Source organism: Bombina bombina, chromosome 6 (assembly GCF_027579735.1).
Source record: "Bombina bombina isolate aBomBom1 chromosome 6, aBomBom1.pri, whole genome shotgun sequence".
In the NCBI taxonomy this organism is placed as follows: domain Eukaryota; kingdom Metazoa; phylum Chordata; class Amphibia; order Anura; family Bombinatoridae; genus Bombina; species Bombina bombina.
Genome location: NC_069504.1, coordinates 863,400,672 through 863,423,353, shown reverse-complemented (window position 1 = coordinate 863,423,353; position 22,682 = coordinate 863,400,672). Strand labels below are relative to the sequence as shown.

Sequence of the window (22,682 nt, the reverse complement as noted above, 5' to 3'; positions counted from 1 at the left end):
ACTCTATGCTTGAATCTGTAGCTGGACAGGCACAGGACGATGAAGGGGATGACCAGTAAGTGGAGGATCTGGAGATGCTCCAAGGGCGCTGATAAGAATCCTCCGTCCACATGTTGATGTTTGTTTTTATGGTTGCCATTTGGCCTTTTTTATGTTTATTGTTGTGCCTGTTGCACTCTTTTACCTTGTCATATGTCTCCAATGGGGCTATGCTGGCCCTTGGCAACTCTCTTCATGGACTGTGATGCACTGTGTTACCTTGTCATATGTCTCCAATGGGGCTATGCTGGCCCTTGGCAACTCTCTTCATGGACTGTGATGCACTGTGTTACCTTGTCATATGTCTCCAATGGGGCTATGCTGGCCCTTGGCAACTCTCTTCATGGACTGTGATGCACTGTGTTACCTTGTCATATGTCTCCAATGGGGCTATGCTGGCCCTTGGCAACTCTCTTCATGGACTGTGATGCACTGTGTTACCTTGTCATATGTCTCCAATGGGGCTATGCTGGCCCTTGGCAACTCTCTTCATGGACTGTGATGCACTGTGTTACCTTGTCATATGTCTCCAATGGGGCTATGCTGGCCCTTGGCAACTCTCTTCATGGACTGTGATGCACTGTGTTACCTTGTCATATGTCTCCAATGGGGCTATGCTGGCCCTTGGCAACTCTCTTCATGGACTGTGATGCACTGTGTTACCTTGTCATATGTCTCCAATGGGGCTATGCTGGCCCTTGGCAACTCTCTTCATGGACTGTGATGCACTCTGTTACCTTGTCAAATGTCTCCAATGGGGCTATGCTGGCCCTTGGCAACTCTCTTCATGGACTGTGATGCACTGTGTTACCTTGTCATATGTCTCCAATGGGGGTATGCTGGCCCTTGGCAACTCTCTTCATGGACTGTGATGCACTCTGTTACCTTGTCATATGGCTCAAATATTCCTTATTTTTACAAGATTATTTATAAACGTTGTTGATGTTTTCTTACATACTAATAAAAGACATGTCATTGCACGATTCTTTGTCCTCATTCTTCATTTTATTGATTGGAATCTCTAGTTTATCTGGTTGATCCTTAAAGGGACCTACCAGAAATAATGGATTTTCAAGAATCATATATGTAATACAATTGTAAATGACTTTAAGATTAACATCTCCAATGTAATTTTATTATTTGTCTTTATATATTTTTCTCAAAGCTTTATCATTGCATGATTATGATTAGCATAGTAATTCTTTTATATATGTATATATAGATTGTTATTTGTGTATATATGTATATTTCAATTTTCACATCCATGTGTGTATTTAGAAACTCTGCATGAATTGATGCACCTTTAACAAATGATCTGAGGATTGATACAATGATATAATCCCTGTAAAGTGTTCATTTTATTGAAATAGTATTGTCTACGTGTATCCTCTTTTTAAAAACAAAATAATGTCCCTTTAAGTGATGGTGAGCACAATTGTTAATGAATGTATTTCCATTTCTAAAGCGTTTTTGTCCTTTTTACATGAACAAGGACATATAATCTTATTAATAAACAATCTTATTGTAATGTTGACAGCACATGTATTTCATTTTCAATTCTATCTTATTGTAAAAGTGTAACCAAATAAATCTCTGTGTGTTATGCGCATATTTTAGATGATGAATATTTTTTAACAAATATGTTAACAAAATACTTCTCCTCCCATATATGGCTATAGGTAGGCTGACCATATTTCAACTTGAATAAATGACAGGTTTAATCAATGCATGTGTCATTATTGTTATTCCAAAACAATCTAAACATATCTTAAAACATCAATGGCATATGTATTTCTCATGTGTATCTTTTAAATGTTAAAGATATACACCATAGCTATAGTTAAAGGGACAGTCAAGTCCGAAAAGATGATTCATGATTTCGTGACATTCCTAGATAGCAATCTACACACATACTAGTTACTAAAATATAAATACGTTTCTTATTGATATGCCAAGCTGTCAACTGAGTCCTTGTATTGGCTGCGGTTTTTCAGCGATCTCGGATGCGCCATGTTGCTTAAGACGTCACCTGCCAGGCTGTCCAATGATTCCTTGTATTGACTGACGTTCTTACGTGATCAAGAATGTGCCTTTTATTGGATTGCGTTTTGACGCGATCAAGGATGCGCCTTTTTTTGGTTTGCGTTCTTACGTGATCAAGAATGTGCCTTTTATTGGATGGCGTTCTTACGTGATCAAGGAAGCGCCATGTTAATTAAGACGTCACATGCAAAGGTAAAAAAACGTCTGATTGTATTACGTAGTCCGCCAATATTTGTTTGTGCACGTTAAACACGTTTGTGAATGAAGCCAATTTTAAAAACCTTGCGAATATGGATTATTTGCATCATGTTACATTGTTGACCCGTAGCTGATAAAGACCACCACATTCTCTTTTGCTGGATGTCTGGTTGAATAAACGAACGAAAGCAAAATGTTTTCATGCATATGATATTTCGAGGCAAGTGCAAATCTCTATAGTCCATGCTGTTTAATATGTTTGTCAACAATATGTTCCTTTTTCTGAAAAATGACTGTTGTGTTTAATGTTAAAGATATCTAATTCATAAATATGCGCTATTGTGTTGGAATAAAGTAACCAATATGCATTTATCTTTATCATATGCTAAATATATGATGCCGACTTCTTCTAAATGTAATTTCGTTGTATATTTTATTAAAGGTTCATTAGACACTCACATTATAAATCAAATCTTTTAATTTGTTCTCTAGTTAGATAGTCCATTGTTTAACAAATTCACGTTTCATTTTGCTTCTGTTCTAATAAAATGTAAGTAATTTTCAGACTCCTCGCCAAGCCTCTAAGTTTCATGTGAGTACCATCTCCAGCTTTCTCCTGTTTTGTGTATGATGGTGTATTGTCTTGTTTTACGGTTGTAATGGGGGTTCATCTATATTTTCAATAGAGCTAACCCGATTTTCTTTGAAAGTGTTTAAAGCTTTGTAATATTGATATCAGTATATGTTAATCTTGTTGTTTCTAGTAGTGTCTATTACATACAGTTCTGTTAAAAATATAGTATACTGTCCCTTTAATGCAAATGTTGATTTTTGTATCATGTATGAGTTCCACATTGGTTAATCTCCAAATATATTATTGTTAGCATATTTTCACCCCCCACTCCTAAAAGGACTTTAAACCATATTCATTGTTAAAACAAATGTCTTTCTAAAAATAAATTAACACAATAATGTCTCTTTAAGAAAATAGACTTTATTTAACACGTCAATATAAACCTGATTTCAAAAATTATTGTTTGAACAAGTACATGTAGATATACCAACAATCTTCAAATATATGTTAGCATATGTAATTTTGTTAAAGGGACAGTTTAGAAAACAAATAATGTTTTGCATTATTCTAAAAGTCAATTTTGTAATATCAATGATATCAAATGTTTCTCACCAATTAATCATTTGTCTGTGTTTATTTTAATTTGCTAGCTAAACCTATGAGGTTCGTGTGCTCATTTCTTCGAGCTTGAAGAGTGCATGTAATCATTATGCAATTTGACCACTAGAGGGCATTTGGATAGCATTTGTATATGTAAAACCTTGTGCTCATACAGCATATTATTTACCATGTATTGATCATTGATATCTAAAATGTTGTTATGTCAGAACAACAAATAAGTGGTCATTTTTCATAGTCATAGATACAAGGATAATCACATAAGTCACACGTATTTCTCCATGTTTTGTTGTTTCCAACTTGATAATGCGTAATACAGTGTTTTCTTTGTAATCAATAATTTTCTGACTGTCCATTTAAGCTGTGTTATTGGCATTCAAACAGTAATATGCCATCATGGATAATTGTAATGGTAATTTTTTTTGCGATTCGGGAAACAGTTTGGACATCACATCACAGAAACCAATCAATATCATGAACAAGGATAGGTATGTGATGATGTGGTTTTCACACACTTATAACCCACACTCTGCAAACAATCTGCCTCCATGGACCCGGTCCCATAGAAGTAGATTATATACAGAGTGTGGGCCACAAGTGTATGAAAACCACATCATCACATACCTATCCATTACACATTAAAGAAAAAAAACATTAAACATGAAAACAAATACTTACTTCCTCTTCCTTCCCCTCTTCCCACGGGGCTGAGGCTCTGGGAGGGGCAACTGCCGACTCCGAAGAGTTCTCCTTGGAGATGTTGTGGGAAGAGTGGAAGGAAGAGTACTGGGACGACCAAGGTGAGGAGGAGAAGATGGCTGAGGAGGAGAAGATGGCTGAGGAGGAGAAGATGGCTGAGGAGGAGAAGATGGCTGAAGAGGAGGAGATGGCTGAAGAGGAGGAGATGGGCCGGCAGGAGGAGATGGGCCGGCAGGAGGAGATGGGCCGGCAGGAGGAGATGGGCCAGCAGCAGGAGGCCCAGCAGCAGGAGGCCCAGCAGCAGGAGGCCCAGCAGCAGGAGGCAGACCAGGAGGCAGACCAGCATGCGCCTCCCGAAAAAAATTGAACATCTCTTGGTGTAGATTAATGATTCTGTTTTGCCCTTGTTCGATTCTATTAAGTATGTTTATTATTTGGTTTTGGCCTTCAATTATTTGGTTTTGTCCATCAAGAATTCGAGTTCGGCCTTCGATATTTTGAATCCGGGAGTTACGCATCTGGTCTATGTAGTCCAGTAGAACCCGCACCTCCGCTATTTCCTCTTGTTGTGCTTGGCGGGGTACCCGTGCATGGCGGGGTGCCCATGCACAGCGGGGTGCGGGTCCTTGAGGGGCCTCTGGTTCCGCGGCCTCCTCCTCTGCTTCCGGGGCCTCTTCATCTGCTTCCGTGCCGTCTTCGTCACGGGGGGCCTCTTCCCTCCGAAGTGGGAATTCCTCCCCACCACTCTCATCCCGGGGAGATGGAGGAGGCTGTATTTGTTGTGCTGCCTCCTCCCCAGACTCTGTATATTAGAAAAGAAAAAAAATGTATATATTAGCATATTTGAAAATCAAGCTTTAAATGACTTAGCTTACGATACAATTACAAATGCAGAATCATTAATCCACTTTGAAATCTAACAATCAATACGATTTCCGCATTTTCTAAACCGTGTTTGTGATATCTCTGGTCAATCTGAATGTTTTAGCGTTTGTTTTCAGTCTGTTTAAATGCACACCTAACCTATAGCCTAGATACTGATGTAACCGCAAAGTAATTGTGAATGCGTGTAAAGAACGTTATAGCATTAATCTGATCCTTAAAGGGACATGAAACCCAATGTTTTATCTTTCATGATTTAGAAGCATACATTTATAATCAACTTTCTAATGTACTTTTCTTATCTAATTAGCTTCATTCTCTGGATATTCTTTGCTGAAAAGCATATCTAAATATGCTTAGAAGATGCTGATTGTTAGCTGAATATAGCTGCCTCCTGTGATTGTTTCACCGTGTGCATGGCTATTTCTTCATTAAAATATATCTCAAGAATGATTCAAATTAGGTAATATAAGTATATTTGAATGTTTTGTCAAATTGTATTCGCTACCTCAATCATGAAAGTAAAGGTTTGCGTATAGTGTCCCTTGAAATACATTCGTATGTGAATTTATTCTTCAATGAGCTTACCGTCAGATGAGAATGGCAGGTTCCCGGTATCAATTCCTCCGATACCGACTACATCCACCTCAGAGATGCTGGGCCGCAACATTTTCTCCCATCGGCAGTACTCGATTTCCAGGGCAGGTCCGCCACCGGTTCCTGCAGAATGTCGGGCCTCCAGGCTTAACTTTTTCTTGAGATCCATCTTACAGTCCCGGTAGCGATGTTTTATAGAGTCCATATCTCTGTTCCGGCCACCCACTGCATTGACTGCATTCCTTATCTCATTCCAGAGCCTCCTCTTGTCAGTCGGGGTAGTCTTCTGGTGCTGCAGCCTCCTATACCTGGCCATATAGGCCTCTACGAGGGCCTCCTTCTCCTCCATCGAAAACCTCGCCTCCCTAGTCGCCTTGGCCTTCCCCTGTGACGATGCCCTCTGTTTCCCGGACTGTGAAGCCCTACTTTGTCCGCCACTGGGCCCAGCCACTTGTTCATCTTGAACCAAGTGGCTGGGTCCACCCACTGCTTCCACCCCCGCTTCCTGCCCCCCTTCCTGCCCCCCTTCCTGCCCTGTTCCTCTCCCCCTCCCTCTACTCCCCCCTCTACCTCTCCCCTGCCTGCCCTCCATCTGTTCCCTAAACTAAACCCCAAATAATCAAACAAAAAGTGAGTGTGATGAAATGAAAGGGGTCAAAATAAAGAACTAAAAAGACAAAAAAAGTGCTGAAAGTGTGAGAGGGATCTAAAAAAACAAAGAGGGTAAGGAGTATTTAAATAAACCAAAAGAAGAAGAAGACTAAAAGGAGGATATGTAAACTAAATGTAACTAGGGGATGGGTATGGGATGGGTATGGGGTATGGGATAAGAGTAAATGGGATGAAAGGGAATAGGACTACAGGGAATGGGGTATGGAGTGTAGTATGAGGGGGTATGGGGTATGGAGTGTATGTAGTGTTATTGATAAGTGTATGTATGTATTGAATGTGTTTGCGTGTAAATGTGTTAAGTGTACAGAAAAATCACTCGCTCGCTAACTCACACTACTACTAATTCTCACTAACACACTACTACTAATTCTCACTAACAAACACTCCCACTAACTCTCACTAACTCCCACTACCACTAACTCACGCTCCCACTAGCACTAACTGTCACTAACAACTCTCACTAACAACTCCCACTACCACTAACTCACTCACGCTCCCACTAACAGACTCTCTCCCACTCCCACTAACTCCCACTAACTCACTCACGATAACACTAACAACTGACTCTCTCACGCTAACACTAACTCACTCACAATAATGCACAAACTCTCTAATCTTAAACCTCCAATCTCCAAAGACCCACCAGCAACACAGTCAAAGAAGCCCTGCTTGTGTGGTGCTTATATACCCTGTGTAAATGTTTAATGATGTACCAATTTCCGTTGTAAATAGTGTTCAGGTGTGCTTTATTAGCAATTAATATTAGTGCAATGTGTATTAGTTGTGTGAATTTGCGCATGCTCATTTGGAGTTAGTATTTGTGGAATGTGTAGAATGCGATGATGTCATAGTGGTCGTTTTCTCTAACATTGTCCAATAGTATTCTGTTTAAATGTGAATTAGCGATGGTGTGGTATTAGTGAAGTGTTGTATATGTATGTTTGTCCTAATATATAGTGATATTGAATGTGATTATTTTTCTAGTGTATGTATATATTTTTTATTCCTTGTTGTTATTTTGCGAATTTCCGCATCTTAAAGTATATGCGTATTCCCCGTATTAAATTTTATTAAAAATCCCCCCGCTTGTGAATGTGTAATGCTTGTGTGCTTTGTTGATTGATTGTTGTTGTGACATTTGCGGCGTGTTATTGTTGTGCATGATGTGGTATGCGTCATATGACCGAGCCGTGCGTATTTCTTGCGAGATCGAGTGTTAGGTGAAAAAAGCTATTTTTTTGCTTTTCCATTGATCTCTATGGGAGACTGTCTAACGCGGGCAGGATTCCGCGTGTGACATACACGCGTTAGGAGCATCGTTAGATGGTCTTTTTTGAACTCTAAATACCAGAGTCAAACAATGCCGTGCGTTATACATAAAACACGCGTGGCGTTAGCAACCCATCTACCGCCAAACTCCAAATCTAGCCGAGTGTGACTTGACTAGACAATAGAAACCATTCAAAGGAGGGCTACTAAAATGGTACATGGTTTAGGAAATAAAATGTACAAGGAAATACTTTATGTGACTTTAAAGGGACATGAAACCCAATTTTTTTCTTTCATGATTTAGAAAGAGCATGCCATTTTAAACAACTTTCCAATTTACTTCTATGATCATCTATCTTCATATCTTTTGTTGAAAATCATATCTAAATAGGCTTAGTAGCTGCTGATTAGTGGCTGCACATAGATGCCTCATGTGATTGGCTTACCCATGTGCATATCCATTTTCAACAAAGGATACCTAAAGAATGAAGCAAATTAGATCAAAAAGTAAATTGTAAAGTTGTTTAAAATTGTATTTTCAACCTGAATCATGAAAGAAAAATTTTGGGTTTCATGTCCCTTTAATACGTATAGCTCAGAGAAGGAAAGAGAGGAGATAAAGCTGCATCACGTCACCAGCAGCAACCCCCCCAAATTGTAACTGGCCAGACCCAGCTATTGTGGTCCACCGAGAAATCTCCCGGTGTCCTGTATTTTGTTTTCTATTGCATAGTGGCTGAATAAGAAAGCAAGCTAAATAATTTAGTAGATGTGCTTGTAATACACAAATATCATATAAAGATATAGGTTTACATCTTATCTGTTTTGAATTGCAGTATTACTGCCCCCCTCCCCCTTTCATTTACTTCCTATATGTCCTAATAACTGAAAGGAGCTTTTAGAGACTAGAGAAAAAAGCTTTTTTTATATTTGATATATTTAAATTATTGTTGTGTGTGTTATTGATGACCAAGAGATTAAATTAATGTGTATTCTATTTGCAACTGGTTAAATTGCTGTTTTACTCAAGCCCCATATTTCTTTAAATGTTTATTATGGAGACGAAAATATAACATTACTATTTATTTTTTAATATATTTCTGCTATTTTTTCATAGACCTTTCATGAAAATGTTTGGGAAAAGCAACAATTTCTTTTTCAGAAAATGAGAACAGAAAGAAGTCTCAATAAACGTTCAGGTAACCTCAAAGCTTCAACTTTAGTTTTATAATTCTGTGCATACCTCTTAACATTTGTGGATATATATTAGGGACTCAGGGGGTTATGGGGGTTCTCGCCATTTTGTGGGTGGGGCTGTGGGCGGGATTGCAGGTAGTTAGTCAGCAGGATTGTGGGTGTGTCTGGGTGTTTGGTGAGTGTGTATGGGTGGTTTGTGGGCATATTTTGGCAGTCTGTGGGAGGGACTAGTGAAAATTCTTCAAATAGGGACATATGGCTGTCTCAGAGGGACAGCTGTACAGAACTCAGAATTAGGGACTTTCCCTCTCAAATAGGGACAGATAGGAGGTCTGTAATGAGTTCTGTTTAACAAAGGTTTCTGTTATGGGGTTTCTCTTGGCAAGGATATGAATGTGTAATATTAAAATATAAAATTTTTCATTTTCCAGCACAACCTAAGCGAGGCAAAAGTCAACGTAAACCTACACCACTATCTGCAGCTCATTTTGAAGGTAATATGATGTTATAAAGTACATAACTGCCTTAAGGATATAGAAAGTTAAAAATTGAAATGCGCATTGGTGCATTTTAATTTTAAATAAGCAAAAATGCGTCTGGTAAACGTTATTACTATGTTTCAGTGGCATACACACATATATGCCGTGAGGGCAACAACATTCAAACACTTCAGTAATAACTTTTTACTAAAAGCATTTCTGTTAATAAAAGTATATTACAAAAAACAATTTTATTTAAAAATGAAATGCATATACACTTGGCCTTTCTATCTCTTTAAGCAACATTCCCTATTCCTTTGTATCAGGGGCAAACCATGAGCATCCCAGAAGGTACATTCGGATGTACAAAATAATACCAGTGGCAACATGCAGAGTTTTGTACACATGTGGTGCACATCATTTTAAGAAGTGTGTGCTTATGCTGATATATACAGTGCAAAATTAAAAATTCTACACAGAATATTTGCACCCTCAGGACTCTCATGGGTCCAAACTTTATTTATCGGTGGCCAAAACTGATTATTTTCACTAACAGAATGACTAATTATATAAATTATATTAATTGGAAAAAACACATACTTGTAAATAAATGTTAAATTACCAATTTGTTGGAAAGATAGGTAGCAAAATCCTCAGAGAGAGGCCGTCTTTCAAGGAGCGCTTGCAGAAGCCTCCTGTTCCATTGTCTCCTACATGTTCGTTCCCACCCATGCCTCCCTCTCCTCCTATGCCTCCTGCTCCCGAGTCACCAGGTACTACTGAGCCAATGAAGTTGGGATTCACGCGTCTCTCCACAGCAGAGAGGGTCTTTAGGAGGAGGGAGGGGCTCTGCCTCTATTGTGGGTTACAGGGCCACCTTTTAAAGTCTTGTCCTACACGGCCGGGAAACGCTCACACCTAAGGTCCTGTCGGGGGCAGACCTTGGGTGGTTTATCCTCGTCCCTGGAAGCGCTAAAGGAGAAACCTTTGGTCACGGTTGTCCTTTCCTGGGTGGACTCCTCCATAGTCACCCAGGCTCTTGTTGACTCCGGTGCTGCGGGCTATTTCATTGACAGTGCTTTTGTATCAAAGCACTCCACCATTCCTGTATTGCCTCGGTCTGTTCCGCTTGCTATTGAGGCCATTGATGGCAGGCCCCTTCAGCCCGCACTTGATACTCACGAAACCCCTCCGTTATCCATGGCTGTTGGGGCTCTCCATTTTGAAACCTTCCAGTACCCATTTTCCAGATTTTCTGGGTTATCCCTGGCTCCAAAAGCACAATCCCAGTCTCGACTGGCAGAGGTCTGAAATTTTGTCATGGTCTCCACAATGTATTTCCACTTGTCTTCAGAAACCAGTCAAAGTCTTGTGCACTTCTTCGGTATCTCAATTGCCAGAGGAGTACCGAGAGTTCCTAGACGTTTTTGACAAGGTTCGTGCCGGTACATTGCCTCCTCACCGGTCTTACGATTGTGCCATAGACCTGCAACCCAGAACCATTCCTCCTCGGGGCCAGGTTTGTGGAGAATTGTGCTATGGAGGAGTATGTTGCCGATGCTCTGTCGTGGGGGATCATCCACAAATCCTGCTCTCCTGCAGGGGCTGGCTTCTTCTTTGTGAAGAAAAAGGGTGGCAAGTTAAGACTACGCATCGATTATAGGGGTATTAATCATCTTACCATTAAGAATGCTTACCCTATTCCGCTCATTACGGAACTCTTTGACCACCTCAAGGGAGCTACGGTCTTTTCTAAACTTGATTTGAGAGGAGCGTACAATCTTGTTAGGATTAAGGAGGGCCATGAATGGAAAACAGCATTTAACACCAGGAGTGGGCATTATGAATATCTTGTTATGCCCTTTGGCCTATGTAATGCTCCTGCTGTTTTTCAAGAATGTATTAATGATGTCTTACAAGATATGTTGCAACAGTGTGTTGTGGTGTACTTAGACGATATCCTCATACACTCACCCACACTTGAGGCTCATCGTTCTGATGTCACACTGGTACTTCAGAGACTACGTGAGCATGGCCTGTTTTGTAAACTCGAGAAATGTGAATTCCATCAGACTCAAGTAACCTTCCTAGGTTATATGATCTCCGTTGCAGGGTTCTCCATGGATCCTGACAAGTTGTCTGCAGTTCTGCAGTGGCCTCGCCCAGTTGGTCTTCGGTCTATTCAATGTTTTTTGGGCTTCGCCAATTACTAGAGAAAGTTTATTAAAATCTTTTCTTCCTTAGTCAAACCTATCACAGACATGACCCGTAAAGAGAATGATCCACTCCATTGGTCACCTACTGCCATTAAGGCCTTTGATACTCTTAAGACTGCCTTTGCTGCTGCTCCAGTACTGGCTCATCCTAACCCTGTCCTGCCTTTCATTCTTGAGGTTGATGCGTCTGATACTGGAGTAGGTGCCCTCTTCTCTCAACGTCCTATGCCTGATGATTCCATGCATCTGTGTGGTTTCTTCTCTAAGCAATTGTCTCCAGCGGAGTGCAATTATGAAATTTGCGACAGGGAATTACTAGCCATAATTTTGGCATTCAAGGAATGGAGGCATCTTCTCGAGGGTACTAGCGTACTAGATCTCATTGTCGCCCCGACATGCCAGATGGGCGCTATTTTTGTCTCGGTTTAATTATGTGGTCTCCTACCTGCCTGGTAGTAAGAATGTTAGGGCTGATGCCCTTTCTCGACAATTTTCGCCTCTATCCAAGGAGGAGTATGTACCTACTCCAGTTATACCTCCTGATCATATTTTGGCTATCATACATACTAATTTGACTTCTTCCTTGGGGGAGGAGATCCTGGCTGCACAAACCAATGGACCTCCTGAGAAACCTAGTGGTAAGTGCTTTGTTCCTGAGAATCTTCGAACTAAACTTTTGCACACTTACCAATATCCTAAAGCCACAGGTCACCCGGGCAAGAACCAAATTATTTGGTCTGTCACATGACAATTCTGGTGGCCAGGTCTTCATTCTGATGTTGCTGTGTATGTTGCCTCCTGCTCAGTTTGTGCACAGAATAAGACTCCTCAACATCTTCCTGTGGGTCTTCTTCAACCTATTGCTAATGGTGAGCGTCCTTGGACACACATTTCCATAGACTTCATTGTCAAGCTCCCTGTTTCCAATGGCAATACTGCTATCCTAATGGTGGTTGACCGTTATTCTAAAATGTCACATTGCATTCCCTTTAGGAAGCTGCCTACCGCTCAGGAGCTTGCTTCAATTTTTGCCCGGGAGGTCTTCCATTTACATGGGTTACCCAAGGAGGTAGTCTCGGACCTGGGTAGCCAGTTTGTCTCTAGATTTTGGCGTTCCTTTTGTGCTCAAATGGGGATCCAGCTTTCCTTCTCCTCCGCATATCACCCTCAATCCAATGGGGCTGCGGAACGGTCTAATCAAGGTCTGGAACAGTTCCTCCGTTGCTATGTCTTAAATCACCACAATAATTGGTCGGAACTGTTACCTTGGGCAGAGTTTGCTCGTAATAGTGCTATTAATGCTTCCTTCCAGTTATCCCCGTTCATGACAAATTATGGGTTTCAACCATCCTTGTTGCCAGATTCATTCATGTCTCAGGGTATTCCGGCTTTAGAGGAGCATCTCAGGATTGCCTTCATCGTTCTATGCAGCACCAAAAGTTCCAGGCTGATTGTTGGCATCTGCCCGCACCTTCCTACCAGATTGGTGAGAGGGTTTGGCTGTCCTCTCGAAACTTGAACCTTTGTGTGCCTTCCAATAAACTGGCTCCTCGTTATGTTGGTCCTTTTCGAATACTCCGACAGGTCAAACCTGTGGCTTACGCTCTTGACCTTCCTCCTGCAATGCACATCTCCAATGTTTTTCATGTCTCCCTCTTGAAACCATTGGTTTGTTATCGGTTTACCACTGTGTTGCCTCGTCCCCATCCTATCTCTGTTGACAACTATGAAGAATATGAGGTCAGCAGTATTATTGACTCTCGTATGTCCAGGGGCCGTGTACAGTATTTGGTTCACTGGAGGGGCTATGGTCCTGAGGAGCGTTCATGGGTTCCCTCCTCTGATGTTCATGCTCCCGCCCTCCTCCGTGCCTTCCATGCCCGTTTCCCCAATAAGCCTTTTGTCCTCCCACGGGGAGGGGTCGTTGAGGGGAAGGTACTATCAGGGTTTTTTCCCTGCTTTGCCATTTGCTGCTGGCAGCCATTTTGCTTACCTTTTCTTGCTGATTCTGGTGCAGAGTGTGTGATGCTGCTAATTTCCTGCACACCCTCTTATGGCCAGACTGTTGTATATCATCCATGTGAGACAGGTTGCAGTCTCAGAATTGTGATGTCATCACTTATTATTTAAAGGGCCTCTGTTCAGTATGCTTTGCCCTTGTCTCAGACCTGTTTGTGAGTTCCTGTGTATTACCTGGCTGTCTGACGTCCCTCCTGGTTCCTGACCCTTCTCATCTGACTACTCGCTTTGGCTCCTGACCCGGCTCATCTGACTACCAGCTCTGACTTTGACTCCTGGCTTGTTATTTGACTTGTGGACTTTTTATTATGTCTTTGTTATTAATAAAGGTGTGCTTATTTTTGCACTTCTCGTTTCAGTCTGATTCCTGGCACCCTGACACCTATAGACGAAAGATCATATTACCAGACTTTCAGGAAACTAAGGCCTAGATTTGGAGTTCGGCGGTAAAAGGGCTGTTAACGCTCCGCGGGCTTTTTTCTGGCCGCACCATAAATTTAACTCTGGTATCGAGAGTTTAATCAAATGCTGCGTTAGGCTCCAAAAAAGGAGCGTAGAGCATTTTTACCGCAAATGCAACTCTCGATACCAGAGTTGCTTACGGACGCGGCCGGCCTCAAAAACGTGCTCGTGCACGATTCTCCCATAGGAAACAATGGGGCTGTTTGAGCTGAAAAAAAACCTAACACCTGCAAAAAAGCAGCGTTCAGCTCCTAACGCAGCCCCATTATTTCCTATGGGGAAACACTTCCTAAGTCTGCACCTAACACCCTAACATGAACCCCGAGTCTAAACACCCATAACCTTACACTTATTAACCCCTAATCTGCCGCCCCCGCTATCGTTGACCCCTGCATATTTTTTTTAACCCCTAATCTGCCGCTCCGTAAACCGCCGCAACCTACGTTATCCCTATGTACCCCTAATCTGCTGCCCTAACATCGCCGACCCCTATATTATATTTATTAACCCCTAATCTGCCCCCCTCAACGTCGCCGACACCTGCCTACACTTATTAACCCCTAATCTGCCGAGCGGACCTGAGCGCTACTATAATAAAGTTATTAACCCCTAATCCGCCTCACTAACCCTATCATAAATAGTATTAACCCCTAATCTGCCCTCCCTAACATCGCCGACACCTACCTTCAATTATTAACCCCTAATCTTCCGATCGGAGCTCACCGCTATTCTAATAAATGGATTAACCCCTAAAGCTAAGTCTAACCCTAACACTAACACCCCCCTAAGTTAAATATAATTTTTATCTAACGAAATAAATTAACTCTTATTAAATAAATGATTCCTATTTAAAGCTAAATACTTACCTGTAAAATAAACCCTAATATAGCTACAATATAAATTATAATTATATTATAGCTATTTTAGGATTAATATTTATTTTACAGGCAACTTTGTAATTATTTTAACCAGGTACAATAGCTATTAAATAGTTAAGAACTATTTAATAGTTACCTAGTTAAAATAATAACAAATTTACCTGTAAAATAAATCCTAACCTAAGATATAATTAAACCTAACACTACCCTATCAATAAAATAATTAAATAAACTACCTACAATTACCTACAATTAACCTAACACTACACTATCAATAAATTAATTAAACACAATTCCTACAAATAAATACAATTAAATAAACTAGCTAAAGTACAAAAAATAAAAAAGAACTAAGTAACAGAAAATAAAAAAATATTTACAAACATAAGAAAAATATTACAACAATTTTAAACTAATTACACCTACTCTAAGCCCCCTAATAAAATAACAAAGACCCCCAAAATAAAAAATTCCCTACCCTATTCTAAATTAAAAAAGTTACAAGCTCTTTTACCTTACCAGCCCTGAACAGGGCCCTTTGCGGGGCATGCCCCAAGAAGTTCAGCTCTTTTGCCTGTAAAAAAAAACATACAATACCCCCCCCCAACATTACAACCCACCACCCACATACCCCTAATCTAACCCAAACCCCCCTTAAATAAACCTAACACTAATCCCCTGAAGATCTTCCTACCTTGTCTTCACCATCCAGGTATCACCGATCCGTCCTGGCTCCAAGATCTTCATCCAACCCAAGCGGGGGTTGGCGATCCATAATCCGGTGCTGAAGAGGTCCAGAAGAGGCTCCAAAGTCTTCCTCCTATCCGGCAAGAAGAGGACATCCGGACCGGCAAACATCTTCTCCAAGCGGCATCTTCGATCTTCTTCCATCCGGAGCGAAGCGGCAGGATCCTGAAGACCTCCAGCGCGGAACATCCATCCGGACCGACGACTGAACGACGAATGATGGAAGAAGATCGAAGATGCCGCTTGGGTTAGATTAGGGGTATGTGGGTGGTGGGTTGTAATGTTGGGGGGGGGGGTATTGTATGTTTTTTTTTACAGGCAAAAGAGCTGAACTTCTTGGGGCATGCCCCGCAAAGGGCCCTGTTCAGGGCTGGTAAGGTAAAAGAGCTTGTAACTTTTTAAATTTAGAATAGGGTAGGGAATTTTTTATTTTGGGGGTCTTTGTTATTTTATTAGGGGGCTTAGAGTAGGTGTAATTAGTTTAAAATTGTTGTAATATTTTTCTTATGTTTGTAAATATTTTTTTATTTTCTGTAACTTAGTTCTTTTTTATTTTTTGTACTTTAGCTAGTTTATTTAATTGTATTTATTTGTAGGAATTGTGTTTAATTAATTTATTGATAGTGTAGTGTTAGGTTAATTGTAGGTAATTGTAGGTAGTTTATTTAATTATTTTATTGATAGGGTAGTGTTAGGTTTAATTATATCTTAGGTTAGGATTTATTTTACAGTTAAATTTGTTATTATTTTAACTAGGTAACTATTAAATAGTTCTTAACTATTTAATAGCTATTGTACCTGGTTAAAATAATTACAAAGTTGCCTGTAAAATAAATATTAATCCTAAAATAGCTATAATATAATTATAATTTATATTGTAGCTATATTAGGATTTATTTTACAGGTAAGTATTTAGCTTTAAATAGGAATCATTTATTTAATAAGAGTTAATTTATTTCGTTAGATGTAAATTATATTTAACTTAGGGGGGTGTTATTGTTAGGGTTAGACTTAGCTTTAGGGGTTAATCCATTTATTAGAATAGCGGTGAGCTCCGATCGGAAGATTAGGGGTTAATAATTGAAGGTAGGTGTCGGCGATGTTAGGGAGGGCAGATTAGGGGTTAATACTATTTATGATAGGGTTAGTGAGGCGGATTAGGGGTTAATAACTTTATTATAGTAGCGCTCAGGTCCGCTTGGCAGATTAGGAGTTAATAAGTGTAGGCAGGTGTCGGCGACGTTGTGGGGGGCAGATTAGGGGTTAATAAATATAATATAGGGGTCGGCGGTGTTAGGGGTAGCAGATTAGGGGTACATAGGGATAACGTAGGTGGCGGCGCTTTGCGGTCGGAAGATTAGGGGTTAATTATTTTAAGTAGCTGGCGGCGATGTTGTGGGGGGCAGGTTAGGGGTTAATAAATATAATACAGGGGTCGGCGGGGTTAGGGGCAGCAGATTAGGGGTACATAAATATAACGTAGGTGGCGGTCGGCAGATTAGGGGTTAAAAATTTTAATCGAGTGTCGGCGATGTGGGGGGGCCTCGGTTTAGGGGTACATAGGTAGTTTATGGGTGTTAGTGTACTTTAGGGTACAGTAGTTAAGAGCTTTATGAACCGGCGTTAGCCAGAAAGCTCTTAACTCCTGCTATTTTCAGGCGGCTGGAATCTTGTTGTTAGAGCTCTAACGCTCACTTCAGAAACGACTCTAAATACCAGCGTTAGAAAGATCCCATTGAAAAGATAGGCTACGCAAATGGCGTAGGGGGATCTGCGGTATGGAAAAGTCGCGGCTGAAAAGTGAGCGTTAGACCCTTTAATCACTGACTCCAAATACCAGCGGGCGGCCAAAACCAGCGTTAGGAGCCTCTAACGCTGGTTTTGACGGCTACCGCCGAACTCCAAATCTAGGCCTAAGAGAGGAAATATCTCTCTTAAATTCTGACCATCTGGATGGACAAAGCATTGTTTCTTTGTCTCTTGACATTCTCCCTACCCCAACCCACATAGGGCCAGATTTTAAGTGGAGCGCAAAATATTGCTTTCACAAAAGCGATATTTGCGCTCCACTTTGTAATACCAGCGCACGTAAATGTTGCGATGGTATTGAACAGAAGCATTGCGCTCACATAAATATATATGTATATAAGCATAATGCCAAGGCACTTTTCAGTGCGCTTTTTTTTCTAACACCTAAAAAAATGCTACTATTTTTTATTTAAAAAAAAAACACAAAACACTACACACTGTATGTTGGGGCAATTGGGGCACATTTAAAAAATTAACCAGAGGTCTGAGCTCTTGTTAATTTTTTGAGCACTAATTGTTACCGCAAGCTAGCAGTAGCGATAACCAGCCACTTGTAATGGCTGGTTATTTATCGCAAGCGAGTGACATCACTGGTGGGAGGGTAAAGACATATAAGCTCCAGCAATACTTGGAATCTCTCTCTAATCACATATTCTTGCTGACCACTAAAAAGGGAGTATACTACTTATTAAAATTGCAATCTTAAATGAATTATACTACACACTCTCATATAGAATGGGCATATATTAGTGTATTATCTATGTTAATCCAGTGCTGTATATATATATATATAGAAAGTAATGAAGAGTGCACTCACCAGGACTTTTCAAAGTTTTATTCCAATTATGTGAACGTTTTCGGGGGATTAGCCCCTTCCTCAGACATACAAAATACAATATATATTGTATGTCTGAGGAAGGGGCTAATCCCCCGAAAACGTTCACATAATTGGAATAAAACTTTGAAAAGTCCTGGTGAGTGCACTCTTCATTACTTTCTATTTACCTATCTGCTGCACCCTGGGCACGTGATTTGGATTTCTGGAGTGCTTGTCTACTTTGAACTTTATATATATATATATATATATATATATATATATATATATATATATATATATATATATATATATATATATATATATATTATATATATATATGTGTGTGTGTGTGTAATCTGTATATTATGTATTAATGTTTTTGTATCCTCTGTTATAATAAAGTTTGCATTCTATGGAACAAGAATTTTGGATTAGGACCTCAAAATTAGTATAATTACAGTAGTGATAGTGTGGTAATATTTATAGTTGGTAAAATAATTCATAAGGGATTATTATTGGGAAAATATCATATTATTACAAATAGGGAATAAATAACCAAATACTTAAGATGTGTAAACTTCTCTTTTAACGCTCCAGCGATAAGGGGTTATCACTGGTGTTTGCGCTCATCGGCTTTACCGCTCCTATTACAATGAGAAAGTAAACGCAATCGCTTGAGCGTATTTGCGATTTACACTAGAGTGATTACTGCGTCCTCAGTGCTCTGGCAAAACAAAAAAGTTGCATAAAACACACCAAAAATACATTATAAAGTACAGTTACACTCATAATATCACTATTTAATAAAAAAATTAACTTTTTGGTGCAATTTTTTTTTTAATAAGGGCTAAAAGATATGAGGCAGGTAAAGGGCTTTAACATTGAGATACATACATATACATGGATATGTATATATAGATATATGTATATGTGTGTGTGTACAGATATATATATGTATTTCTATGTGTATATATGTATTTACAGACATATATACACATATAAACACATAAATACATATGTACACGTATATAGACAAATATATGAGCGCATTGGAGCCCTTTGTAGTTAAGTAGATGAAAACATATAAAGTCATATTTATGCAATATTCATGTTTAATAAAGTGTAATACTGTGTATTTACTGTAAATATTTCACATTCCAGTGTTCTGTACAATGCAGAATATGTTCTATGTATTTATAAACAGATATTTCTATAAATATATGTATATATCTATACCTATATATAATATATATATATATATATATATATATATATATATATAGAAACATAGAAACATAGATATTGACGGCAGATAAGAGCCATAGGCCCAGCAAGTCTGCCCGACCTTACCTAACAGTATAAACTTATCTAGTTCGTAGGATAGCCCTATGCTTGTCCCATGCATTTTTAAAGTCCCCCACAGTGTTTGTTGCTACTACCTCTTGAGGAAGTTTATTCCATAAATCAATCACTCTTTCTGTAAAGAAGTGCTTCCTCAAATTACTCCTGAATCTACTACCCTTTAGCTTGAGCTCATGACCCCTTGTTCTTGAATTTTCCATTTTATGTAAAATACCCACAGCCTCAGTTTTACTAAACCCTTTAATGTACTTGAAAGTTGCTATCATATCACCTCTTTCCCTTCTCTCCTCTAAGCTATACATATTTAGGTCATTGAGCCTATCCTGGTAAGTTTTATTTTTTAGACCATGTACCATTTTGGTAGCCCTCCTTTGCACAGATTCAAGTTTGTTAATATCCTTCTGAAGATATGGTCTCCAGAACTGCACACAATACTCAAGATGAGGCCTAACTAATGATCTATAAAGTGGCATAAGAACCTTACTATTTCTGCTGCAAATACCTCTACCAATACATCCAAGCATTCTGCTAGCCTTACTCGCTGCATTACTACATTGTTTACTAAGTTTTAAATCATCTGAAATAATAATTCCCAAGTCCTGTTCCTCGTCTGTAACAGTCAGTAAAGTGCCATTGAGTCTGTAATTAACATTTGGATTTTTCTTCCCTAAATGCATTATTTTACACTTTGCTGTGTTAAACTTTAGATCCCAGTCGTTTGTCCAATCCTCCAATTGTTGTATATCACTTCTCATTTTGTCTACCCCCCCTGGAACATCCACTCTGTTGCAAATTTTTGTATCATCTGCAAAGAGACATACTTTCCCCTGTAGCCCTTTGCTAATATCGCAGATAAATATGTTAAACAAAACAGGCCCCAGAACTGACCCCTGAGGAACACCACTAGTAACAGCCCCCTCTGCTGAATGAACTCCATTTACTAAGACACTTTGTTTTCTGTCCTTAAGCCAGCATTCCACCCAGTTCACAATTTTTGAATCTAGACCAAGGAGATATAGTTTGTGAATAAGTTTATTGTGTGGGACGGTGTCAAATGCTTTGCTGAAATCTAGATATGCTACATCAACTGCTCCTCCCTTGTCTAATACTTTTGTTATATAATCAAAGAAGTCAATTAGATTAGTCTGACATGATCTCCCTGAAGTAAAACCATGCTGATTTTGGTCCTCTAAATTGTTTGTCTTTATGTAAGTCATAATTCTTTCTTTTAAGAGGCTTTCCATTAATTTACCTACTACTGAAGTTAAACTAACTGGCCTGTAGTTGCCAGATTCTTCTCTACTGCCCTTTTTATGAAGGGGTATTACATTTGCTATTCTCCAATCATCTGGGACAGCTCCTGTTAATAGTGACTGATTAAACAGATCAGTTAATGGGACAGTTAGCACTGATCGAAGTGCTTTTAAAACCCTTGGATGAATATTATCAGGACCCACTGCCTTTGTAACATTTATTTTTGATAATGCTAACAAAACCTCATCCTCTGTAAAAAGATTACTGTTAAGCTTGTTTCTATTTTGCGTAGCATCCCTTAATGTAGACATTGTATCTTCACAATCTTTAGTGAAAACAGAACAGAAGTAATCATTGAGACAGTCTGCAATCTGCTTATCTCCTTCTATTATTCTACCATCAACTGATTTCAATTTTACTATTCCTACCTTATTTTTTCTTCTTTCACTGATATATCTAAAGAATGTTTTGTCCCCATGTTTTACTGACTGTACTATCTTCTCTTCTGCATGAGCTTTAACCTTCCTAATTAACTGCTTAGTCTTTTTTTGTTGGAGTCTCCATATTTTCATATCATCATCTGCTTGTGTGTGTCTGTAATTTTTATAAGCTATCTTTTTTGTCTTTACAGCATGTGCTACTTCTTTGGAAAACCAAATTGGTTTCCGCTTTCTTTTACTTTTACAGACATGTCTAATACAGTGTGTGGTTGCATCTAAAATGGCACCTTTCACAAATTCCCACTGTTCTTGAACCCCTGTCATAAGAGTTTTCCCCTTTAAATAGTTTTTTAGGTATTCTCCCATTAATGAAAAATCTGCCGTCCTAAAGTCTAAAACTTTTGTTTTAGTCTGGGTGGACAGTTCCTGAACATGAATACTAAACCAAACAGATTGATGATCACTGGATCCTAAGTTCTCACCTACAGACACATCTGAAACTGTATCACTGTTTGTAAGTATTAGATCTAATATAGCTTCCTTACGAGTTGGTTCCTTGACTAATTGTTCAAGTGATTCCCCTAGTATATATATATGGTACAATATATATATATATATATATATATATATATATATTGTACCAAAATACCATCAGATATAAGTAGAAATATTTATTCATGAATAAATAGAACATATTCTTCTATGTGGAGAACATTGGAATGTGAAATATGAATACTTTCCGCGCTGCGGAATCTGTTGGCGCTCTACAAATAAACGATAATAATAATAATAATAAAAATAATACTTTCATGTTGGGTTAGCGCAAGAGTAAAACTGTTTACTTTCAACTCATTATACGAGCGTAAGATGACGAGCACAAAAAGCTTACTTCTTGTGTAGTTAATAATCTCATGGGAGCGTTAAATAGCGTTCCACTCGTAATCTGGCCCTTACTATTTACTTTATTTGTCTATCCTTCAATACTTTTAAGTATCATATTAAAATATTTTTTTTATCAAGAAAAATCTCAAAATTAAACCTCTAAATTTGTTCCCTGTAACTCATTCACTAACTCAATGTGTTGCATCAAATAACATTATTCTGCTGTTATTGCTGAAATTTCTCTGTAAAACCACTCCATATATATCAAGTTTATTGCTTCAGTGAATCACATGACCGCATGTTATAAAAAAGTGCTTTATATATATTCTTCAAAAAATGCTTTGCTTTAACGTTCATTTTTTTTTATTGTTTATCTTTACAGTCAAATTAGCAAGGGGATTATTACAAATGAATGCAGGTAAACAAGTCACTATCTATCTATCTATCTATCTATCTATCTATCTATCTATCTATCTATCTATGTATAATCTATCCATCTATCTGTCTATCTATCTATCTATCTATCTAA

At 39.0% G+C, this 22,682-nt stretch overlaps 1 protein-coding gene across 2 annotated transcripts in view; it reads left to right on the top strand.

Annotated features, from left to right (window-relative positions):
- Positions 1 to 22,682, top strand: part of TNFSF12 (TNF superfamily member 12) — a 185,378-nt gene that overhangs the window by 138,849 nt on the left and 23,847 nt on the right. For both annotated transcript variants that reach the window (XM_053718315.1, XM_053718314.1), the window contains 3 exons: positions 8,709 to 8,790; positions 9,220 to 9,282; positions 22,536 to 22,571. In XM_053718315.1, coding sequence (XP_053574290.1) covers positions 8,709 to 8,790; positions 9,220 to 9,282; positions 22,536 to 22,571 — 181 coding nt within the window. The remainder of the gene's footprint in view (positions 1 to 8,708; positions 8,791 to 9,219; positions 9,283 to 22,535; positions 22,572 to 22,682) is intronic.